Raw genomic sequence first — 18,471 nt, 5'->3', positions numbered from 1 at the left:
GGCTCACGGGCCCAGCCGCTCTGCAGCATGTGGGGTCCTCCCGGACCGGGACACGAACCCGCATCCCCTGCATCAGCAGGCGGACTACCTCTTGCCATTTAGGCAGCTCCAGAGTTTTTCCCGGACTCCCTCCCGGCTGTGGTGCACTAGCCCCCTTCAGACTATGTTCACGCAGCCAACCCCAGTCGTCTCCCTGGGATCCGACTGAAGCCCGAGCCTCAGCTCCCAGCCCCCACCTGCCTCGGTGGGTGAGCAGACAAGCCTCTATGGCTGGTGAGTGCCGGTCGGCACTTATCCTCTGTGCGGGAATCTCTCCGCTTTGCCTTCCGCACCCCTGTTGCTGCGCTCTCCTCCGCAGCTCCGAAGCTTCCTCCCCTCCGCCACCCGCAGTCTCCGCCCGCGAAGGGGCTTCCTAGTGTGTGGAAACTTTTCCTCCTCCACAGCTCCCTCCCACTGGTGCAGGTCCCGTCCCTATTCTTTTGTCTCTGTTTTTCCTTTTTTCTTTTGCCCTACCCAGGTATGTGGGGAGTTTATTGCCTTTTGGGAGGTCTGAGGTCTTCTGCCAGCGTTCACCTGTTCTGTAGGAGTTGTTCCACATGTAGATGTATTTTTGATGTATTTGTGGGGAGGAAGGTGATCTCCATGTCTTACTCCTCTGCCATCTTGAAGGTCCCCCTCCCAAAATATTTTAGCTTCTGAAAAGTCAGAGGGCAAGATCAACACACATTAATTTATTTAGGGCTGTAGATTCTTAATTTTGGATCAGCTTGTAATGCTTCCCTGAGTTCTTCCCATGGGTATTTTTTATTATTAAACCTAACTTACACAAGTGGGCTCAACTCTAAAATCTACCAATCCATAATTCATCGAATGTATGGGTGCTCATGGTATGCTAAATAGTGTAATTATAAGTGTGGTACAGTTCAGTTCCTGGTATTTAAAGATATTATAATAGAAAAGCAGCAGAATTTTAAAAATGATTTCAGGTGCTACCATGTTTCTCAGGAAAAACGTACTTTTTGCTTTCTGATAGGAAAGTCAAGCTCCAGATCTTGTTAATAATGTGTGTGCTTGTTTGTTCATTTATTTCATATTTCTCTCTTTGTCATAATTAAAAAGAAAAATAGTGACTATTGTTTCACAATAAAATTAATATCACTTTCCCTAAACAAAAATTTTCGTATCTAGTAAGATAGCGGAGAGGGAGTGATCACTCATAATGCTACTTCTCCCAAACAAGTTTTTATTAGTCTCTTTTTCAATAATCATCTGTAACTATGCTATTGTTTATAATTGTGTACAGGCATACCGCAGAGACTTTGCAGGTTCAGTTCCAGACCATCGTAATCAAGTGCATATCACGATAAAGCGAGTCACGTGGATTTTTTGGCTTCCCAGTGCATATAAAAGTATTGTTTACACTATACTATAGTCTACTAAGCATGCAATAGCATTATGTCTAGAAAAACAATGTACATGCCTTAGTGAAAAAACACTTTATTACTAAAAAATGCTAGGCATCATCTGAGCCTTCAACAGGCTGCAATCTTTGCTGGTGAGGGTCTTGCCTCAACGTTGATAGCTGCTGACTGATCAGGGTGGTGGTTGCTGAAGGTAGGTGGGGGGGGGGCGCTATGGCAGCTTACTAAAATGAGACAGCAATGAAGTTTGCCATGTGGATTGAATCTTGATTTCTCTGTAGCAGGCAATGCTGCTTGGTAGTATTTTACCCATGATAGAACTTCTTTCAAAATTAGAGTCAATCCTACCAAACTCTGCTGCTACTTTGTCAACTAAATTTATGTAATATTCTAAATCCTTTGTGGTTATTTCAACAGTCTTCATGTCACCTTCACCAGGAATAGATTCCATCTCAAGAAACTTCTTTCTTTGCTCTCCCATAAGAGGCAACTCCTCATCTGTTAAAGTGTTATCTTGAGATTGAGGCAATTCAGTCCCATCGTCAGGTTCTACTTCTGATTCTGGTTCTCTTGCTACTTCTACCACAACTACAGTTTTTTTTCCTCCACTGAAGTCTTAATCCCATGAAAGTCATCCAGGAGGGTTAGGCTCAACTTCTTCCAAACTCCTGTTAATTTTGATATTTTGACCTCTTCCAGTGAATCACGAATGACCTTAATGGCATCTAAAATGGTGAATCCTTTCCAGAAGGTTTTCAGTTTACTTTGCCCAGAACCATCAGAGGAATCACTGTCTATGGCAGCTATAGTCTTACAAAATGTATTTCTTAAATAATAAGACTTGAAAGTCAAATGACTCCTTGATGTATGGGCTGCAGAACAGATGTTGTGTTAGCAGGCCTGAAAACAACATGAATCTCATTGTACATCTCCTTCAGAGTTCTTGGGTACCAGGTGCATTGTCGATGAGCAGTAATATTTTGAAAGGAATCTTTTTCCTGAGCAGGAGGTGCAAACAGTGGGCTTAAAATATTCAGTAAACCATGTTGTAAACAGATGTGCTGTCATCCAGGCTTTGTTCCATTAACACAGCGCAAGCAGAGTAGACTTAGCATAAGTCTTAAGGGCCCTAGGATTTCTGGAATGGTGAATGAGCATTGGCTTCAACTTAGAGTCACCAGCAGCATTAGCCCCTAACAAGAGAGTCAGCCTGTCCTTTGAACCTTTGAAGATGGGCACTGACTTCTCCTCTCTAGCTATGGAAGTCCTAGATGGCATCTTCTTCCAATAGAAAGCTGTATTTTTTCCACACTGAAAATCTGTTGTTTAGTGTAGCCACCTTTGTTATCACAGCTAGATCTTTTGTATAACTTGCTGCAGCATCTACATCAGCACTTGCTGCTTCACGCTGCACTTTTACGTTTTGCAGGCAGCTTCTTTCCTAAAACCTCATGAACCAGCCTTGGCTAGATTGAAACTCTTCTGCTGCTGCTCCCTCACCTATGTCAGCCTTAGTAGAATTAAAGATAGTGAGTTATGGCCTTGCTTTGTCTGGATTAGGCTTTGGCTTAAAAGAATGTTGTGGCTAGTTTGATCTTCTGTCCAAACCACTAAAGCTTTTTTCATATCAACAATAAGGCTGTTTTACTTTCTTATCATTCATGTGTTCACTGGAGTAGTACTTTTTTAAAATTTTATTTATTTATTTATTTTTGGCTGTGTTGGGTCTTTGTTGCTGCGCGTGGGCTTTCTCTAGTTGCGGTGAGCAGGGGCTACTCTTCATTGTGGTGCGTGGGCTTCTCATTGTGGTGGCTTCTCTTATTGTGGAGCATGGGCTCTAGGTGCACGGGCTTCAGTAGTTGTGGCACATGGGCTCAGTAGTTGTGGCTCATGGGCCCTAGAGCACAGGTTCAGTAGTTGTAGTGCACAGGCTTGGTTGCTCCATGGCACGTAGGATCTTCCCGGACCAGGGATCAAACGTGCGTCCCCTGCATTGGCAGGCAGAGTTTTAACCACTGCGCCACCAGGGGAGTCCCTGGAATAGCACTTTTAATTCCCTTCAAGAACTTTTCCTGTGCGTTCACAACTTCACTAACTGTTTGGTACAAGAGACCTAGCTTTTGGCCTGTCTCAGCTTTCAACATGCCTTCCTCCCTAACCTTAATCATTTCTAGCTTTTGATTTGAAGTGAGACATGCAACTGAACACTGAGAGGCCATTGTAGGGTTATTAATTGGCCTTAACTTCAATATTGTTGTGTCTCAGGGAATAAGGAGGCCTGGGGAGAGGGAGAAAGACGGGGGAATGGCCAACTGATGGAGCACCTCAGAACACACACACAACATTTATCGGTTAAGCTTGCCATCTTGCATGGTCATGGTTTGTGGCACCCCAAAACAATGACAATAGTAATATCAAAGATTACATATCACAGATAGCAAATGTAATAATAATGAAAATGTTTGAAATAGTTCAAGAATTTCCAAAATGTGACACAGAGACATGAAGTTAGCAAATGCTGTTGGAAAAAACAGCACTGATAGACTTGCTCAATGCAGGGTTACCACAAACCTTCAATTTGTAAAAAATGCAGTATCTGCAAAGTGCAATAAAGTGAAGCACAATAAAATGAGGTGTTCCTGTACCTTGCTTTTAAAATGAATTAGTAGACTTTTTTTAGTACAGTTTTAGATTTACAGAATAATTGAGCAAATATTACATAGAATTCCATTGTATGTTGCTTTTTTTTTTTTTAATTAGTGTTAAAGGATTGAAGGAGGCACTTTTTATAGTGGAAAGAGTATACATAGGCTTTGGGATCCAATTCTGGTTCCACTTTTTTTCTTAACTACCTATCTCTGGGCCAGGTACTCTCCAAATTTTAGTTTTCTTACTCATTCAGCAAACATTTATGAACATACTTGATCCAGATGCCAAGCTCCATGCTCTATGCCAAAGAATGATCAAATAAATTTTAAAATTACTTTTCAAAACCTTTAGAGCTAACCTACTTTTATGATAGTGCTATTAAGAGTAGCTAATCTGTAAACTATATTCTGGTCTGTTATGAGATGAACTAGCACCTGAATGCACTGTAGTGTTTCCTTTTTTGTGAAGGTCTTTTTATGAAGAAAAAAAAAAAAAGCCAAACTAGAGGTGTGTTTAGTAATGTAGTTGATTTTCCTGTCTCACAGACCACTAACACATTTGCAGATCAGCCCTGATCCATAGGGTACATTTTAAGTAGCTTTAGTATAAAATAACTCAAGAACTGTTACTTATAGTAAATATAAACTTATGTTTTCTACCGTTCTTTTTTTCTCTTTGGCCATTTATCGTTTCTATTATGATTTTCTTCAATATTTCGCTGACAGTTTCCTTGCAAGTCTCTTCATTATGTAATTTTGCCTTTTTGCTTAATTGAAATTTTTAGGTATGGAAGAGTTAATTATGTCCTAGCTCGAAGAATAGAACTTTTAGAAGAAGTCAAACGATTGCAGAAGAGTCTAGGGGTTCCAGGAGATGCGTCATATACTTGTGAAACTGCAGGCTATTTCTTCTTATATCAGGTAAGAGATTAAGGGTTTTAAAATCACACTTTATTGTAATATGGTCTTCAGCTGGAAACTGGGATGGGTTCTGGAGATCCTTTCTTGAAAGCTTACTTTTTTATTGAGTAGATTAAAATATATGCTATTGCCAAAGCTATATTTGTGAGTGTTAAATGTTTGTATTTCCTGTTCCCTTCACTTTTCTTTGCTAAATAACTTTGCTTGATGACTCATTCAGTGAAAGGCCAATGTTGCTACTTTATAAATATATATTACATTTTCTTCTTGCTATTGACAAAGTTTCTAGTCTCTCTCTCTCTCTTTTTTTTTTTTTCATTTTTTTCCATTACTATAGAACTATAACCAAACAGTCTACCTACCCAGTGGTAACAAATACAGTTCTTTAACTTGCTTTTGCTATGCATATTAATCAAGTAATGAAGAAAAACATACTTCCTTTTTAAATTTCTAGAAGTACATTTTGTTTTAGAATTAATTTCAAAGTAGGAGTTTAAGTTAAAAATTCTTTGACTTCAATTTAGAGGCATGTTTTTGCTTTTGTTTGGGGGTGTGAAAATTAATGAGAAATGTAAAGCCAAATAAAATAAATAAAAATAAACTTTAAAAGTCAACTGGTTTACTAATAATTTTAAATGGATTAAACATAAATAATGAAGATTTTTGTATAACTGTATTTGTTCTCTTTGTTCTAATGGTATTTGTATGTTTTAGGTATAAATCATAACACTGAAATGGTAAAATATATATGAAAAAAGAGTTTATGCTCATTATAAGCAGGTAAACCAGTTGAGTCCGTTCAGAATGAGCTGATTTCATGGTTCCTTGTGAAACACAGGACATATGCATGATCTTGCAAAGTTGTCTGCATTAGACTCAGACTGTTGAGAACTTTGAATAATGGAGTAAAGATCATGCTTAAATGCATGTTTGTCACAAAATAAAAATCACTAGGCTCTCAGTGAAAACTAGTTTTAAAAGTAATAGAAATAATATATAAATTATAGAACCTTAAGTAATAAATTTGAGAAATATGAACTTGAGGCCTCAGAAGGCCTCACAGTTTTGAACACACAATAATCACATTGGGAAAGTTGTTTAAAAAGGGAATTCTCAAGCTCTGTCCCCAGAGACTTTGTTTTAGTAAGGTGTGGCACCAGGTATCTACATTTTTATTTAGCTTTTCAGATATTCTGCCTAAGGACCACACTTTGAGAAACACTGAAATTATAACAGAAAAATTGAGAGAATTACAAAAATGGAGATTAAGTAGGAACTGAGTAGAGCCATAGTTAACATTTATAGCAGGAGGTAATTGAACTACTTATGTCACAAAAGTCATAAAATGAGCTTTCAAATATATACGCAGCTTAACCAGAAGTTCTTTATAAGTATACTACAGAGAATTGGAAAAATTATGAAGGTCTAGGAGAAGGGTTGACAAGTGCTAAATTGATTAAAAAGCTACTAGAGCTGAACTTAACCATATATGGAGAGAAACTGAGATAGTGAAAAAATGAGGAATTTCTTTGTCCAGAGAGGTTTGGTGGGTTTTTTTTGATCATCAGTCATAAATTGTTTTGAATATGCATAGAAAATCTGAAATGTCTGAGATAAAGTCCCATGGGATGATCCTGAGGTTCTTACCCATCCCATCCGTACATTTTTTATCAAAGAGGTTTTTTTCCTACAGTCTTAAAGGTTACTTTTATAAAAGAAGGGCAGTCTGTCAGTGACTTGGATAAGCAATAGTCCTGTTGGGTCAAAGGTTGCTTTTCTTTTCCTTTCCTTTTACCTACCAAATCTTATTTTCACTCAATTCGTTTTTTATTTTATTATTTAAAACATAAGAGCTGGCAAATTTAACCTCAAGTCTCTTTTGTTCTTACAGGTAATGTCTCGTTGGGAAGAGTATATCAGCAAAGTGAAAAATAAAGGTAACACGTTGCCAGATGTTACTGAAGTCTCCACTTTCTTCCCTTTTCATGAGTACTTTGCAAATGCCCCTCAACCCATTTTTAAAGGCCGATCTTATGAAGAAGACATGGAAATTGCTGAAGGATGTTTCAGGCATATTAAGAAAATCTTTACTCAGCTTGAGGTAAGGGTTCTCAAGTTCTTTTAACTTTCCTTTAAAGGTTTTAAGCTTAGTTTGTTGTTTTTTTTTAAATGTAGTAAGTGGAATATTCAAATCTAGCAAACCAGATTATTACTTTTAAGTGAGATTATTGGAAGCATTTATTTTTCTAGTTGAAGAAATAAGTAAAAATTAAGATATGAATTGAATCCCCATTTTTCTGGTGTGAAAGTCTTAGTATTAAGAAAGGAATGCTTTCATTAGGAGATTTAACAGTGGTTCTTTGATTTGGAATTTGGCCATTCTAAGTTCTTTATGCCTTTGATCTGTAAACAAAAAATGAGGTTGCTATGTTAGCCAGGATGACTGTTCCTGATTATTAAGGTGAAATAAGAATCACCACTATATAAAGGGGACAGAGAAGAATATATTTGGAACCCAGGGAGCCCTGAGATGCTTCATAGTTTTCTCATTCCTTATTGGAAACATCATTGGAAGACTACAGCAATGCTGTAGAAGGATCACATTCAGGCTCAGATTCCTCAGTAAGAACATTTAGGATTACTTCAGATAAAAAGGGCAAAGACTGTGTCTTTTTTAAAGTCTTTGTACCTTTTAGATATGATTTTATCCCTACTTCCTACAACAATATGTGGCACGTAATAGATGTTCAGTAAACACTGATGTATTGTGTGAGTTAGGTGGCTAGAGATGGATGGATGGTAGGTACAGAATAATAAATAAATAATGTATATACATATGTAGTATGATAATGATAAATAAAATTTTAAAACCTGCAAAACAGTATTATAGTATGTTTATGATTACATAAATAGAATGTAAAAGGATAAAAACATATAATTTCTAGTAGCTGCCTGGGGATATATACAGGATACCTCCACCTGTACCTGTGATGCTTTAATTATTTTTTAAAAAACAAAAAAAAAATGGTTAAAAGTCTGAAGTAAGTATGATATAATGTTCCGATGTGATAAAACTTGATCTTAGGTGCTCTGCACCGGCTTGTTTGCTCCTCACGTCCATCTGCTGTCCATTCCCCTCCTCTCCTCTATGGGGATCCTCTGCCATGGTCAGGGCTGAGACTGGTCCTTGGAGTTTTAGTTTCCCAGCCTCTCATGTCAGCTGACTTTTGTCTGGGTTTAGCCAATGAGAAATGTGGCAAAAATAGAATAAAGAGAGAAGCCAGGATATTTCTGCACCAGCTCTCTCGGCCTGAGGTTTCGTCTCTTCCATGGCTCCAGTTTCTGCTGGCCTGGCCCACCGCAGTTCCAGCTTATTCTGGTACCCCAGTTTCTGGGCTCTGATAGCACTTCCTCCTCATTATCCTTCCTAGCCTAGGAATGGTCATAATTTCCTGCTGTTGCCAGTCTCTGGCTTACTTCGCCATTCCCTGGTTGGCTTTTCTGCTCCTCCATCACCTGTATAACGAGCTCCCTCAATAAATTCCCTTTGTTATGAATGCTTGAAGTAGTTTCTGTTTTCCTGGAGAGACCTTGAGTAATATAGACACAATGGTGTTGGATATTTTATTCAGTATTTTTGTTGATACTGTAAATATTTTATCTTATACCAAAAAAACCAGTCCAAATTGTAGCTTGACTGTCAGTTATTATTTGAACTCAATTAGTACCTTATTAATTACGGACAGAATTACGATTCTTTAGGCTTAGTTTATGAGATATTTATATTAATTTCTCATATTGTCTCATAAACTGGATTGTATGAATATATGCATGAGCTGTTTATTTTCCTAAAATAATATCTCATTGTTCCCCCACTTCCATAGGAGTTTAGAGCCTCCGAACTGCTTCGAAGTGGACTAGACAGATCTAAATACCTTTTGGTGAAAGAAGCCAAAATCATTGCTATGACCTGTACTCATGCTGCCTTAAAACGACATGATTTAGTCAAGTTAGGCTTCAAGGTAAAGACTTATATTTTAGTTCCTTAATTCATCTATGCAGCTGTTAGTTCTCTTACCTTCCCCTCCCATCCCCCTCCCCTGCCCGTCCCCCACTCCTCCCCTCCTCTCCCCTCCCTTCCCCTCCCCTTCTCTTCCCTTCCCTAGGCCATTTCCCTTGGACATCTGCTTCTCACTGAAGTTTGCATTTATAATTACTTTAAAATGTCTCTTTTAAAAGTGACGATAACCTCCCATGTTTATGTGATTAGTAAACTCTAAATCTAATTTTTCTAAATTTAGTTATCAGACATATGTCTTTTAAGTAACATTATAACCACATGATTGTCTAACTTCTAATACTTGTTAAGGTACATTAATTTATTTTCACTGTGTTAAAAAAAATCTCCAAACAGAAGTAAAAGCTTTATACAAATAATATTTGACGTTTTTCACCTATTAGAAATATGTACACTTGTTTACCTTTTAAGCACACATACACTCCCAGTTATTTGTTCATTCAGTAAATAAAAAGCCATCTATGTGAGGATGTGTAATACAGTTACTTATACTGTCAAAGGAGATATTTAAATGACTTCATCTTAAGATAAGGACTGGAGAGCTAAAGGGCAAGACAGCCTGTTACTCAGTTGAAATGGAATGTAATAATTGAGCAGTAAATTTGAATTTGCAGACACTTTGTGACTTTGCTATTGATACTGACTAAACTCTGATTTTAATGCACATCATTTAACTTGCCTCAACTGTTTCATCTGTCATTAGTTATAGTGTTTGTGTACTGGTTTGAATTTAAAGTTAGCAAAAGCATTTGTTGTTGATGAAAATAACTGACAATTTTTAAATGTTATGAGCTCACTGGAAGATAGGTGCTAAATAAATTCAAGGTGATAGAATTATTGTTATCTTGGATGAAAGTTTCCTCAGTTGCAAGGTAGGACAAATATGATAATTTATTAAAAGGTAGTGTGAACTTACCTAGTGGTGTGAACTTACCTTTTGCAAATTTTCACCTAAATATTTTTTTCTTGGGGCTGACACATAAAATATACTTTGGATTGATATTAAAGTATATCAGTTTAATAATACAGGGAAATGATGCAGTCTAAATAGAGCATTTTATGCTTTCATGCAGCTGTTCACATGCATATTTTACAAAACATTACTTGTAGCTTATCACATTTCCATTGATCATTTTCTTACATTGTGTTACATACATCTAAAGATAGTTAACATGAGTGCTGATAGTATCCCTTACATCTTTTATATTTTTAATTTTGAAGTTTTATTTTTATCAAACTAACACATGCATCTGATGTAAGAGCTTAAAAACTTTGTAGCTCTACTTAATGTTAAAAAAAAGCAGTCCCCTACTCCCCTGTTACTCTCTAATTAATCTTTCAACTCTTCTAGTATTTCCTTTGTCCTTTCATTTATATCAATAAAGAATGTTAAATTTCCATTAGGCATATGTTTTGATTCTGTGCTGTCCCCAAGGAGACATGCAAGCACATTTGTGTACTCTTTTCCTTCCTTAAAACACCCAGTATAGTTGTGTCATAATTTTGCTTTGTGATTAAAATCTCCTTTTCAACAGAATCTATAGATATGTTTTTTTTTAATTAGAAATAATTTTTTAATTTTCAAAGCAGAGCCACAGTAAATTCCCATAAAACCTATTCATTAATCATCCAAGTTTAAGCAAAGACAACTTCTCAGTAAATATTCTAGGGTGTTAGTTACTTATGAAATGTATCTGGTGCAGAGAATTTTTATTATTTTATTTTATTTTTTTATAGATATGTTTTTATAAGTTAAATCACATTAGATTTGCAGAATTATTTCTCAGGAAAGAGGCTCTTTTATTTTTTTTAACATCTTTATTGGGGTATAATTGCTTTACAATGGTGTGTTAGTTTCTGCTTTATAACAAAGTGAATCAGTTATACATATACATATGTTCCCATATCTCTCCCCTCTTGCGTCTCCCTCCCTCCCACCCTCCCTATCCCACCCCTCCAGGTGGTCACAAAGCACCGAGCCAATATCCCTGTGCCATGTGGCTGCTTCCCACTAGCTATCTACGTTACGTTTGTTAGTGTGTACATGTCCATGACTCTCTCTCGCCCTGTCACAGCTCACCCTTCCCCCTCCGCATATCCTCAAGTCCGTTCTCCAGTAGGTCTGTGTCTTTATTCCTGTCTTACCCCTGGGTTCTTCATGACATTTTTTTTTCTTCTTAAATTCCATATATATGTGTTAGCATACGGTATTTGTCTTTTTCTTTCTGGCTTACTTCACTCTGTATGACAGACTTTAGGTCTATCCACCTCATTACAAATAGCTCAATTTCATTTCTTTTTATGGCTGAGTAATATTCTATTGTATATATGTGCCACATCTTCTTTATCCATTCATCCGATGATGGGCACTTAGGTTGTTTCCATCTCCGGGCTATTGTAAATAGAGCTGCAATGAACATTTTGGTACATGACTCTTTTTGGATTTTGGTTTTCTCAGGGTATATGCCCAGTAGTGGGATTGCTGGGTAGGAAAGAGGCTCTTTAAGCTGTCGTCTTTGAGCTGTTCCCACACTGTTTTCCATATTGTGTCTATCACCTTCAGAGTCCACGTGGGAACTTCTGAGAAAACATGGCTTTTTGAACCTCTCCCTTCTCCTAGATTCCTACCAGGATGACCTAATTAATCATTGTAATAGGGAAATTTAGCATTAGATAGAGCTAGAGAAGACACCCATCCACATGCCTAAAACTTTCAGGTAGTTTCGATAGAAACAGTGCAGAACTGAACCTTAACTTTATCATGTACAGTGGAAATCCAGCTCAGCTACCAGTTTTGAACAAATATAAGCATATTTTGGTAAAATGAGTAGCACAGAAATTAGAGGATATATGAACACAGTTAGTTTAAAAGAGTTAATTAAGTATTAAGAGCAAATATGCTCCCCCTACCTTCCACTTCCTTAGAAAACAAAATAAGGGGAGAAAATTTTGAAAATAGAAAATAAAGGAACTCTAATTGTTCTAGGTGAAAGTCTCAAAGAAAGTATTTTACCGATAAAACAAGGAATAGGATATCTTACTATCATAAGTAGCAATCAGAATTAGAAGTGGAAGGGATAAGATAAAACCTGTTGAGAATAAATCTAGAAGAAAATTGGGCACATCGAAGAGCAGGTACATGAAAGAAAGAATGAAATTTCCTTAGGTTGGAGAAAGACTTGACTTTTCATTATTTTACAAATGTGCAGTGCCTAACATTCCTGGAAACTGGGCTAGAGGGAAGATTCAGGCATCAAACAAGTACATAAATATACAGATAGAATTATAAATGTGATGTGCCGTGAGACAAAGGCACAGAGTACTGTGAAACCCGTTTTAGATTGAGAGGTCAGAGAAGGCCTGGATAAAGTGGGTTTTAAGCTGATACTTTAAAAATGAGAAAGAGCCAAGCAGACAAAAAGTGAAGAGAAAATAGCATGTTCAGAGGGCCTGAGGCATGAGTGGTTTTACCATTTCTGAGAAAATGAAATAGGTCAATGTAGTTGAAGCTTAGTGAGTAAGGAGGAAGGTGACATGTAAAGTATGAGAGGAAGGCAGGGGCCAGCTTGAATACAGGCCCTAGTTAACACATCTCTTACAGTCCACATTAAGGGTCTTTTTTTCCTAGGAAAGATGGAAACCAATGAAGGGTTAGAAACCAGGTGACGTGATGTGATGACTTGTTATATGAGTGGTTTAGAGGAGGCAAGACAGGAAGGAGAGGGACTAGTAAAGAGATTGCTGGCAGTAGTCAGAGTAGCAGCTTGGATTAGAGTGGTGGTGGTAGTAGAAATGTAGAAAAACGAATAGATTCTAGAGGGAGTTTTGAAGGTAAAATTGACATGCTTTGGTGATGGATTGAATGCCTGGGGTGGGGAACAAAAGGAGATTGTTGAGTGCCAAGTAGGATTCATAAGGGAAAAAAATTACTGCAAAATACTACCTAGGATAAGAGTACCAATGGAAATGACCTCATATATGATCATAGGTTGATTCTTGCTTATATAGAACTTCAAAACTGAACTAAAAATAACTAAATTGATAATCTCAATCCAAGAAATGATAAACGAGGCTTCCTTAATGTAGAGTTGTATGTTTAGGGCACTTCCTTAAAGTTAAAGACTTGAATTGGAGAAGCGGTAGCGTAATGGTAAAGAAGATCATGAACTTCCTGTTTGAATAATCTGTTGTTATTTTGATCTGAATTATTTGAGGGGTTTGGGGATGCTTATTACGGTCATGGTGGTAGCTGTTTGGCTTTCAAGCTCTCTTTTTGACAAGCTTTCTTTTTTCTCCCTTTCTCAGTATGACAACATTTTAATGGAAGAGGCTGCTCAGATTCTGGAGATAGAAACTTTTATACCTCTTCTTCTACAGGTAAGATACTGAGATTGAGACAAAGAAAGTAGAGTTTTGGGCTTCCCTGGTGGCGCAGTGGTTAAGAATCCACCTGCCAATGCAGGGGACACGGGTTCGAGCCCTGGTCCGGGAAGATCCCACATGCCACAGAGCAACTAAGCCCGTGTGGCACAACTACTGAAGCCTGTGCGCCTAGAGCCCGTGCTCTGCAACAAGAGAAGCCACCGCAATGAGAAGCCCGCACACCACAATGAAGAGTAGCCCCTGGTTGCTGCAACTGCAACTGCAGCTAGAGAAAGCCCGCATGCAGCAACGAAGACCCAACACAGCCAAAAATAAATTTATTATTAAAAAAGTAGAGTTTTAAGAATTCTGGGGGGTAGCATCAGAGAACTACCCAGTTTGGGGGTGCTAATTGCTATGATTATGTGTTCTCCTTAACTTCATTATGTTTGGTATTCTATTTTAATCTATTCACTGGTTATTGAGTAGTTTGTATTGTTTGGGAGCACTATTTAAAAATTCATAGTTTATCTCTAAGTTTTAAAAAGACAGTAATTTTAATCAAGAAAATTACATTGTTAGGCAGTTTGGAGGGAAGATGAGCTTCTTTTTCATTTCTTTTATTTAGAGTTGTTTCTGGAATTGTTTTTGATCCCTGGGTACATGGCTTTTCTTTATTTTGTGCCCGAATTTTTTTAGATAAGTGATGTTTAAGAATGTTTTCTTATTTTACAATAGTCTTTACTATGGAGCATAAAAAACAAAATGTGGAATTCCTAATTGAAGAATAGAGGCTACTCTAATTTATAGATAAATTGGGTTCCGAAAATTGTTTTATACAGCCAAGTTATTTGGGACTTGTATTTTATCAGAATATGTTACAAGGAACAAGGAGACAGAGTAGGAAACTGAAGTATTAGTGTAGGAAATTAAAGAAGGTATAATTTCTACTGCCTTGGGGGGTTCGCAAACTGGCTCTTGGCGTAATTGTGATACAAGGTATTTACTTTGACATCTTTCCATTTCCCGGCTTGGGCATCTGTTTCTTTCTGTGCACCCTTTGCCTAATTATGACCTAAGTCTCCCAGGCCTCTTTGGGTTACCCTGCATATTAAAGTACGGTAATTCCATGCTTGCCTCTCAATCCCTCCATCCTCTCTCACACACTGTCAGCCAAGAGCAGTGGTACCCATACAAGTCGCTCTGTAAATTTGCCAGATTCTTTTCTGTGGAACTGGGGAAGAGCAAGAATTAATAAGCTGTTAAAGCCATCTTGTGAATAGCAAGAATCTTGTGCAATAAATTGGAGATTAACAGGGTAATATATTAGAATATTTTGCCATTTCCTCACTTTTTATTTCTAGAATCCTCAGGATGGTTTTAGCCGACTAAAACGTTGGATTATGATTGGTGATCATCACCAGTTACCTCCAGTCATTAAGAACATGGCCTTTCAGAAGTATTCAAACATGGAGCAATCTCTCTTCACTCGCTTTGTCAGAGTTGGAGTTCCTACTGTGGACCTCGATGCCCAAGGGAGGGCCAGAGCAAGGTAAAGGAGACAGGGCAACGGGGGGCAGGGAGGGTGGATGGTAGGGATATTATTTCTATTTAAGGACATCATTTTGATGATCCAAGTATTCGATAACATCTTCTGTATAGACTCTTATCTGTTATCCAGGAACTTGCCTGGATACAAATCTACAAATTGGAAAGTACCTTTATTACCTTCAGCATGGGGTGTGAATTGACCAAATTATATCCTTCATTTTATTCATTGAGATTAATTTAAGTAACTTCTCAGCTAAGAGCTTCTTTTCACTGTCACCTCCCTTTTTTTCATGCCCCCAAAAGATATACGATTAATATCATTTTGAAATCTAAAGCTAGAGGTGAACAAGAGGAGAACCCACTAATTCTTAGTTCATGAAATGTACAGGTCCCCTCTCATAGTTACCTCAAAATTTTTTTCACTGTGCAGACTCTTCCCTGATGTTTTTACTTAAGGAATAAAGGTAGCATTTACCTCAGAGAACGTAATGGAGCTATCATTTCTTGTAATATCAATCTTCTGATTTGGTTACTTACAGGGAGACAAAGGTTGCAAAAGCATTATTGTTAAAAAGAGCACAATGTGGATAATATGAAAATTAACAGGAAGAGCCCATCCCTTAGAAACCCCCTTATATATATTAAAAGGGGATTTACAATGCTAATATTTCCTGTTTTGGGGGGGATTTGTCTTTGAAAGCTTGTGCAACCTCTACAACTGGCGATACAAGAATCTAGGAAACCTACCCCATGTGCAGCTCTTGCCGGAGTTTAGTACAGCAAATGCTGGCTTGCTTTATGACTTCCAGCTCATTAATGTTGAAGATTTTCAGGGAGTTGGAGAATCTGAGCCTAATCCTTACTTTTATCAGGTAAGAAAAAATAGGAAACTTTTAAGTTTATTTTGCATTTTCCTGGCTGAATTACTACCTAAATCAGTATTACTGAACCACTTGGACAAACCATTAAATAAAGCAAAGTTAGATCTCCACCTCACACACAACACACAATTTTCCATTTCAGATGGATTAAAGATATATACACCAAAGAAAAGAAACTTATATAAACATACTAAAAAAGAAGAAAATAATGATGAATATATAATGTTGGGGTAAGAAAGGTCTTTTTTAAGCTCATTACCAAAATCATAAAGAAAAATATTGCTTGATTGAGAGCAGAATTTATTTTCAGCCTTTAAAAAACAATGGGTTGAAGTCTGGATGTGTATAGAACTCTTTAAAATCACTTATAAAAGAATCAACCCCCCAACAGAAAAATGCAGTAAGGACTAGAATATGCAATTCACAGAAGAAGATATAGATTTGTAGCAAGTATAAATCACTGGAATATATTTTCACCTCTGTTGGGTTAGGTTTGGGAAACTATATTCATGCAATGCTAGTAGGAAAGTAATTTGGTGAACATATTGTTAGTATGTATTAAAAGCAATACTCTCACTTATAGGAATTTATCCTTTAAAAAATGGATAAATTTGCAAAGACTTACATGCTAAAATGTTCATCACATCTTTTTTTTATCGCAAATTATTTTTGAAAGGAGAAACAACCTTAATTACACTTTTACCTATTCCATATAATACTGAATAGCCACTAAGGGTGACATTATAACTTGGTTTACTGACAGGGAGAATTTTTATGCTATATTAATGAAAAAATCAGCTTGCAATGTGTATCTATAGTATCCTGTTTTGCTTTTTAAAAAGCAAAACATACATATAGAAATATGTACAGATAATCTCTACAAAAAGATCTGGCAGCATATGCACCAAAAGATTTGTTCTTTTATCTATATTAGCTGATGCTTAGATAAATGTAGTTTGTTATCAATACAGAAAATGGAAAGATTTACACAGTCATGTGGCTCCTGTCTTCCAAAGAACGAGAAAATTTGGATGAAGAGTTAACTGAAGCTGTGTGTCACCAGAATACAAATGATTTTTCTGAAGGTCTTCCTGTAATTTTCCTGTTGCCTTTACATGAAATCCAGCTTCTTGTCTTTTTTGATTTTCATGTTATGTTTATGTTCTCATTTTACTTTCTTCTCTCATCTGTTACTTTCAATTTAGTCTCTGTTGAACTGTACTAAGCAGCCTTGTGTATGCTTTCTCACTCTCAAGTAGTGTATTTAAGTCTTGGTATTAAACTCCTTCCCGTCCATCTTTACCTAGACCCTCTAAGGTCACAGCAGGCCAGAATGATCAATTTGAGGCCACATCCTCTTCCCATCTGAAGTGGTCTGGTAGAGGTGGCAACCATTAGTAAGAGAACGAACGTAATACACACACAAAAAAACTAAGAAGTATGAAGGAAAAAGGAAAAACATTGTGTCAAAATTGAGAGCCAACTACGGTACTGCTGGATATATATGTTAGACTGGATTTTCTGCTGGCTTCTAAGATAGTTACCTTGCTTCCTTATGTTAATATTTCTTTCCATAACTATAGTTGCAATACACTGTAACAGGATATTATTGATCTGTATTGTGATTGTTGTGGTCCCAGAAATATTAAGCCTTTAAGTTGGTGACTCTTATTTTATGATTGTTCCATGTATTGCAAATATATTGCAAATGTTAAAGGGAAGTAATTACCACATACTCTATTTTTATTTATCGTTGTTAGTTTAGGATAAGTTATTGCTCAGTTTTATGAGAGGTATTCACTTGTCCAAGATATTAACTGTTCACTTCTTGAGGTGTGATAAATGAACAAATTGTGCTAGTTAACTGTTTTTTCTATAAAGGGAAATAAATACACAATCTGATTAATGTTTTCATTACAGAATCTTGGAGAGGCAGAATACGTAGTGGCACTTTTTATGTACATGTGCTTACTTGGTTACCCTGCTGACAAGATTAGCATTCTAACAACATATAATGGACAAAAGCATCTTATTCGTGACATCATCAATAGACGATGCGGGAGCAATCCATTGATTGGAAGACCAAATAAGGTAGTTTTACAAGTATAATATGTTCTCTTATTCATGTTGTTGGCAAGATGGAAAGATTTATATTTATTATGAGTAATTTATGTTGTTCTACCTTGTCTCTTTGCTATCTCCTTTTAAAATATGTGAGAAAATGAAATAATAGGAACTCTATAAATCATTCTCTGGCAATTCTGACAGTGTTATTAGTTTGCTGTGAACGTCTGTCTCAACTATCACATTGAAGATTTTTGTTGACAGTAGTCAGAAATAAATGCTTCTGAAACTTTTTGTTGGTAAAATGATGTCTAATGAAATTATTTATGTCCTTTATAGTAGAAATAGGAATTGTAGCATTTTTTTATTTTGTTTGTCTTACAGAGGTATAATTTGTACTGCTTCTTATTGTGTGTGTGTTTAGGGGGGTGTTTTTTTCTTGAGGCTAAAGGAAAATCATAAAGTACATTCAGAACTTAGGATTTTTTTTATACTTCTTTATGTGATATGATGGAGTAATTGCAAATAAAAATGAAGATGCTTGA

The 18,471-nt window shown here is 36.7% G+C and overlaps 1 protein-coding gene across 3 annotated transcripts in view; it reads left to right on the top strand.

The window, feature by feature from the left end:
- AQR (aquarius intron-binding spliceosomal factor) overlaps positions 1-18,471 on the top strand; it is a 121,683-nt gene that overhangs the window by 70,584 nt on the left and 32,628 nt on the right. For all 3 annotated transcript variants that reach the window (XM_082649008.1, XM_082649007.1, XM_082649006.1), the window contains exons 25-31: positions 4,855-4,990; positions 6,882-7,091; positions 8,875-9,012; positions 13,374-13,445; positions 14,795-14,982; positions 15,682-15,853; positions 17,783-17,953. In XM_082649008.1, the coding sequence (XP_082505134.1) occupies positions 4,855-4,990; positions 6,882-7,091; positions 8,875-9,012; positions 13,374-13,445; positions 14,795-14,982; positions 15,682-15,853; positions 17,783-17,953 (1,087 nt within the window). The remainder of the gene's footprint in view (positions 1-4,854; positions 4,991-6,881; positions 7,092-8,874; positions 9,013-13,373; positions 13,446-14,794; positions 14,983-15,681; positions 15,854-17,782; positions 17,954-18,471) is intronic.

The sequence above is a fragment of the Grampus griseus genome (assembly GCF_964374135.1).
Source record: "Grampus griseus genome assembly, chromosome: 2".
NCBI lineage: Eukaryota > Metazoa > Chordata > Mammalia > Artiodactyla > Delphinidae > Grampus > Grampus griseus.
This window is presented reverse-complemented; position numbering and strand designations above follow the sequence as displayed.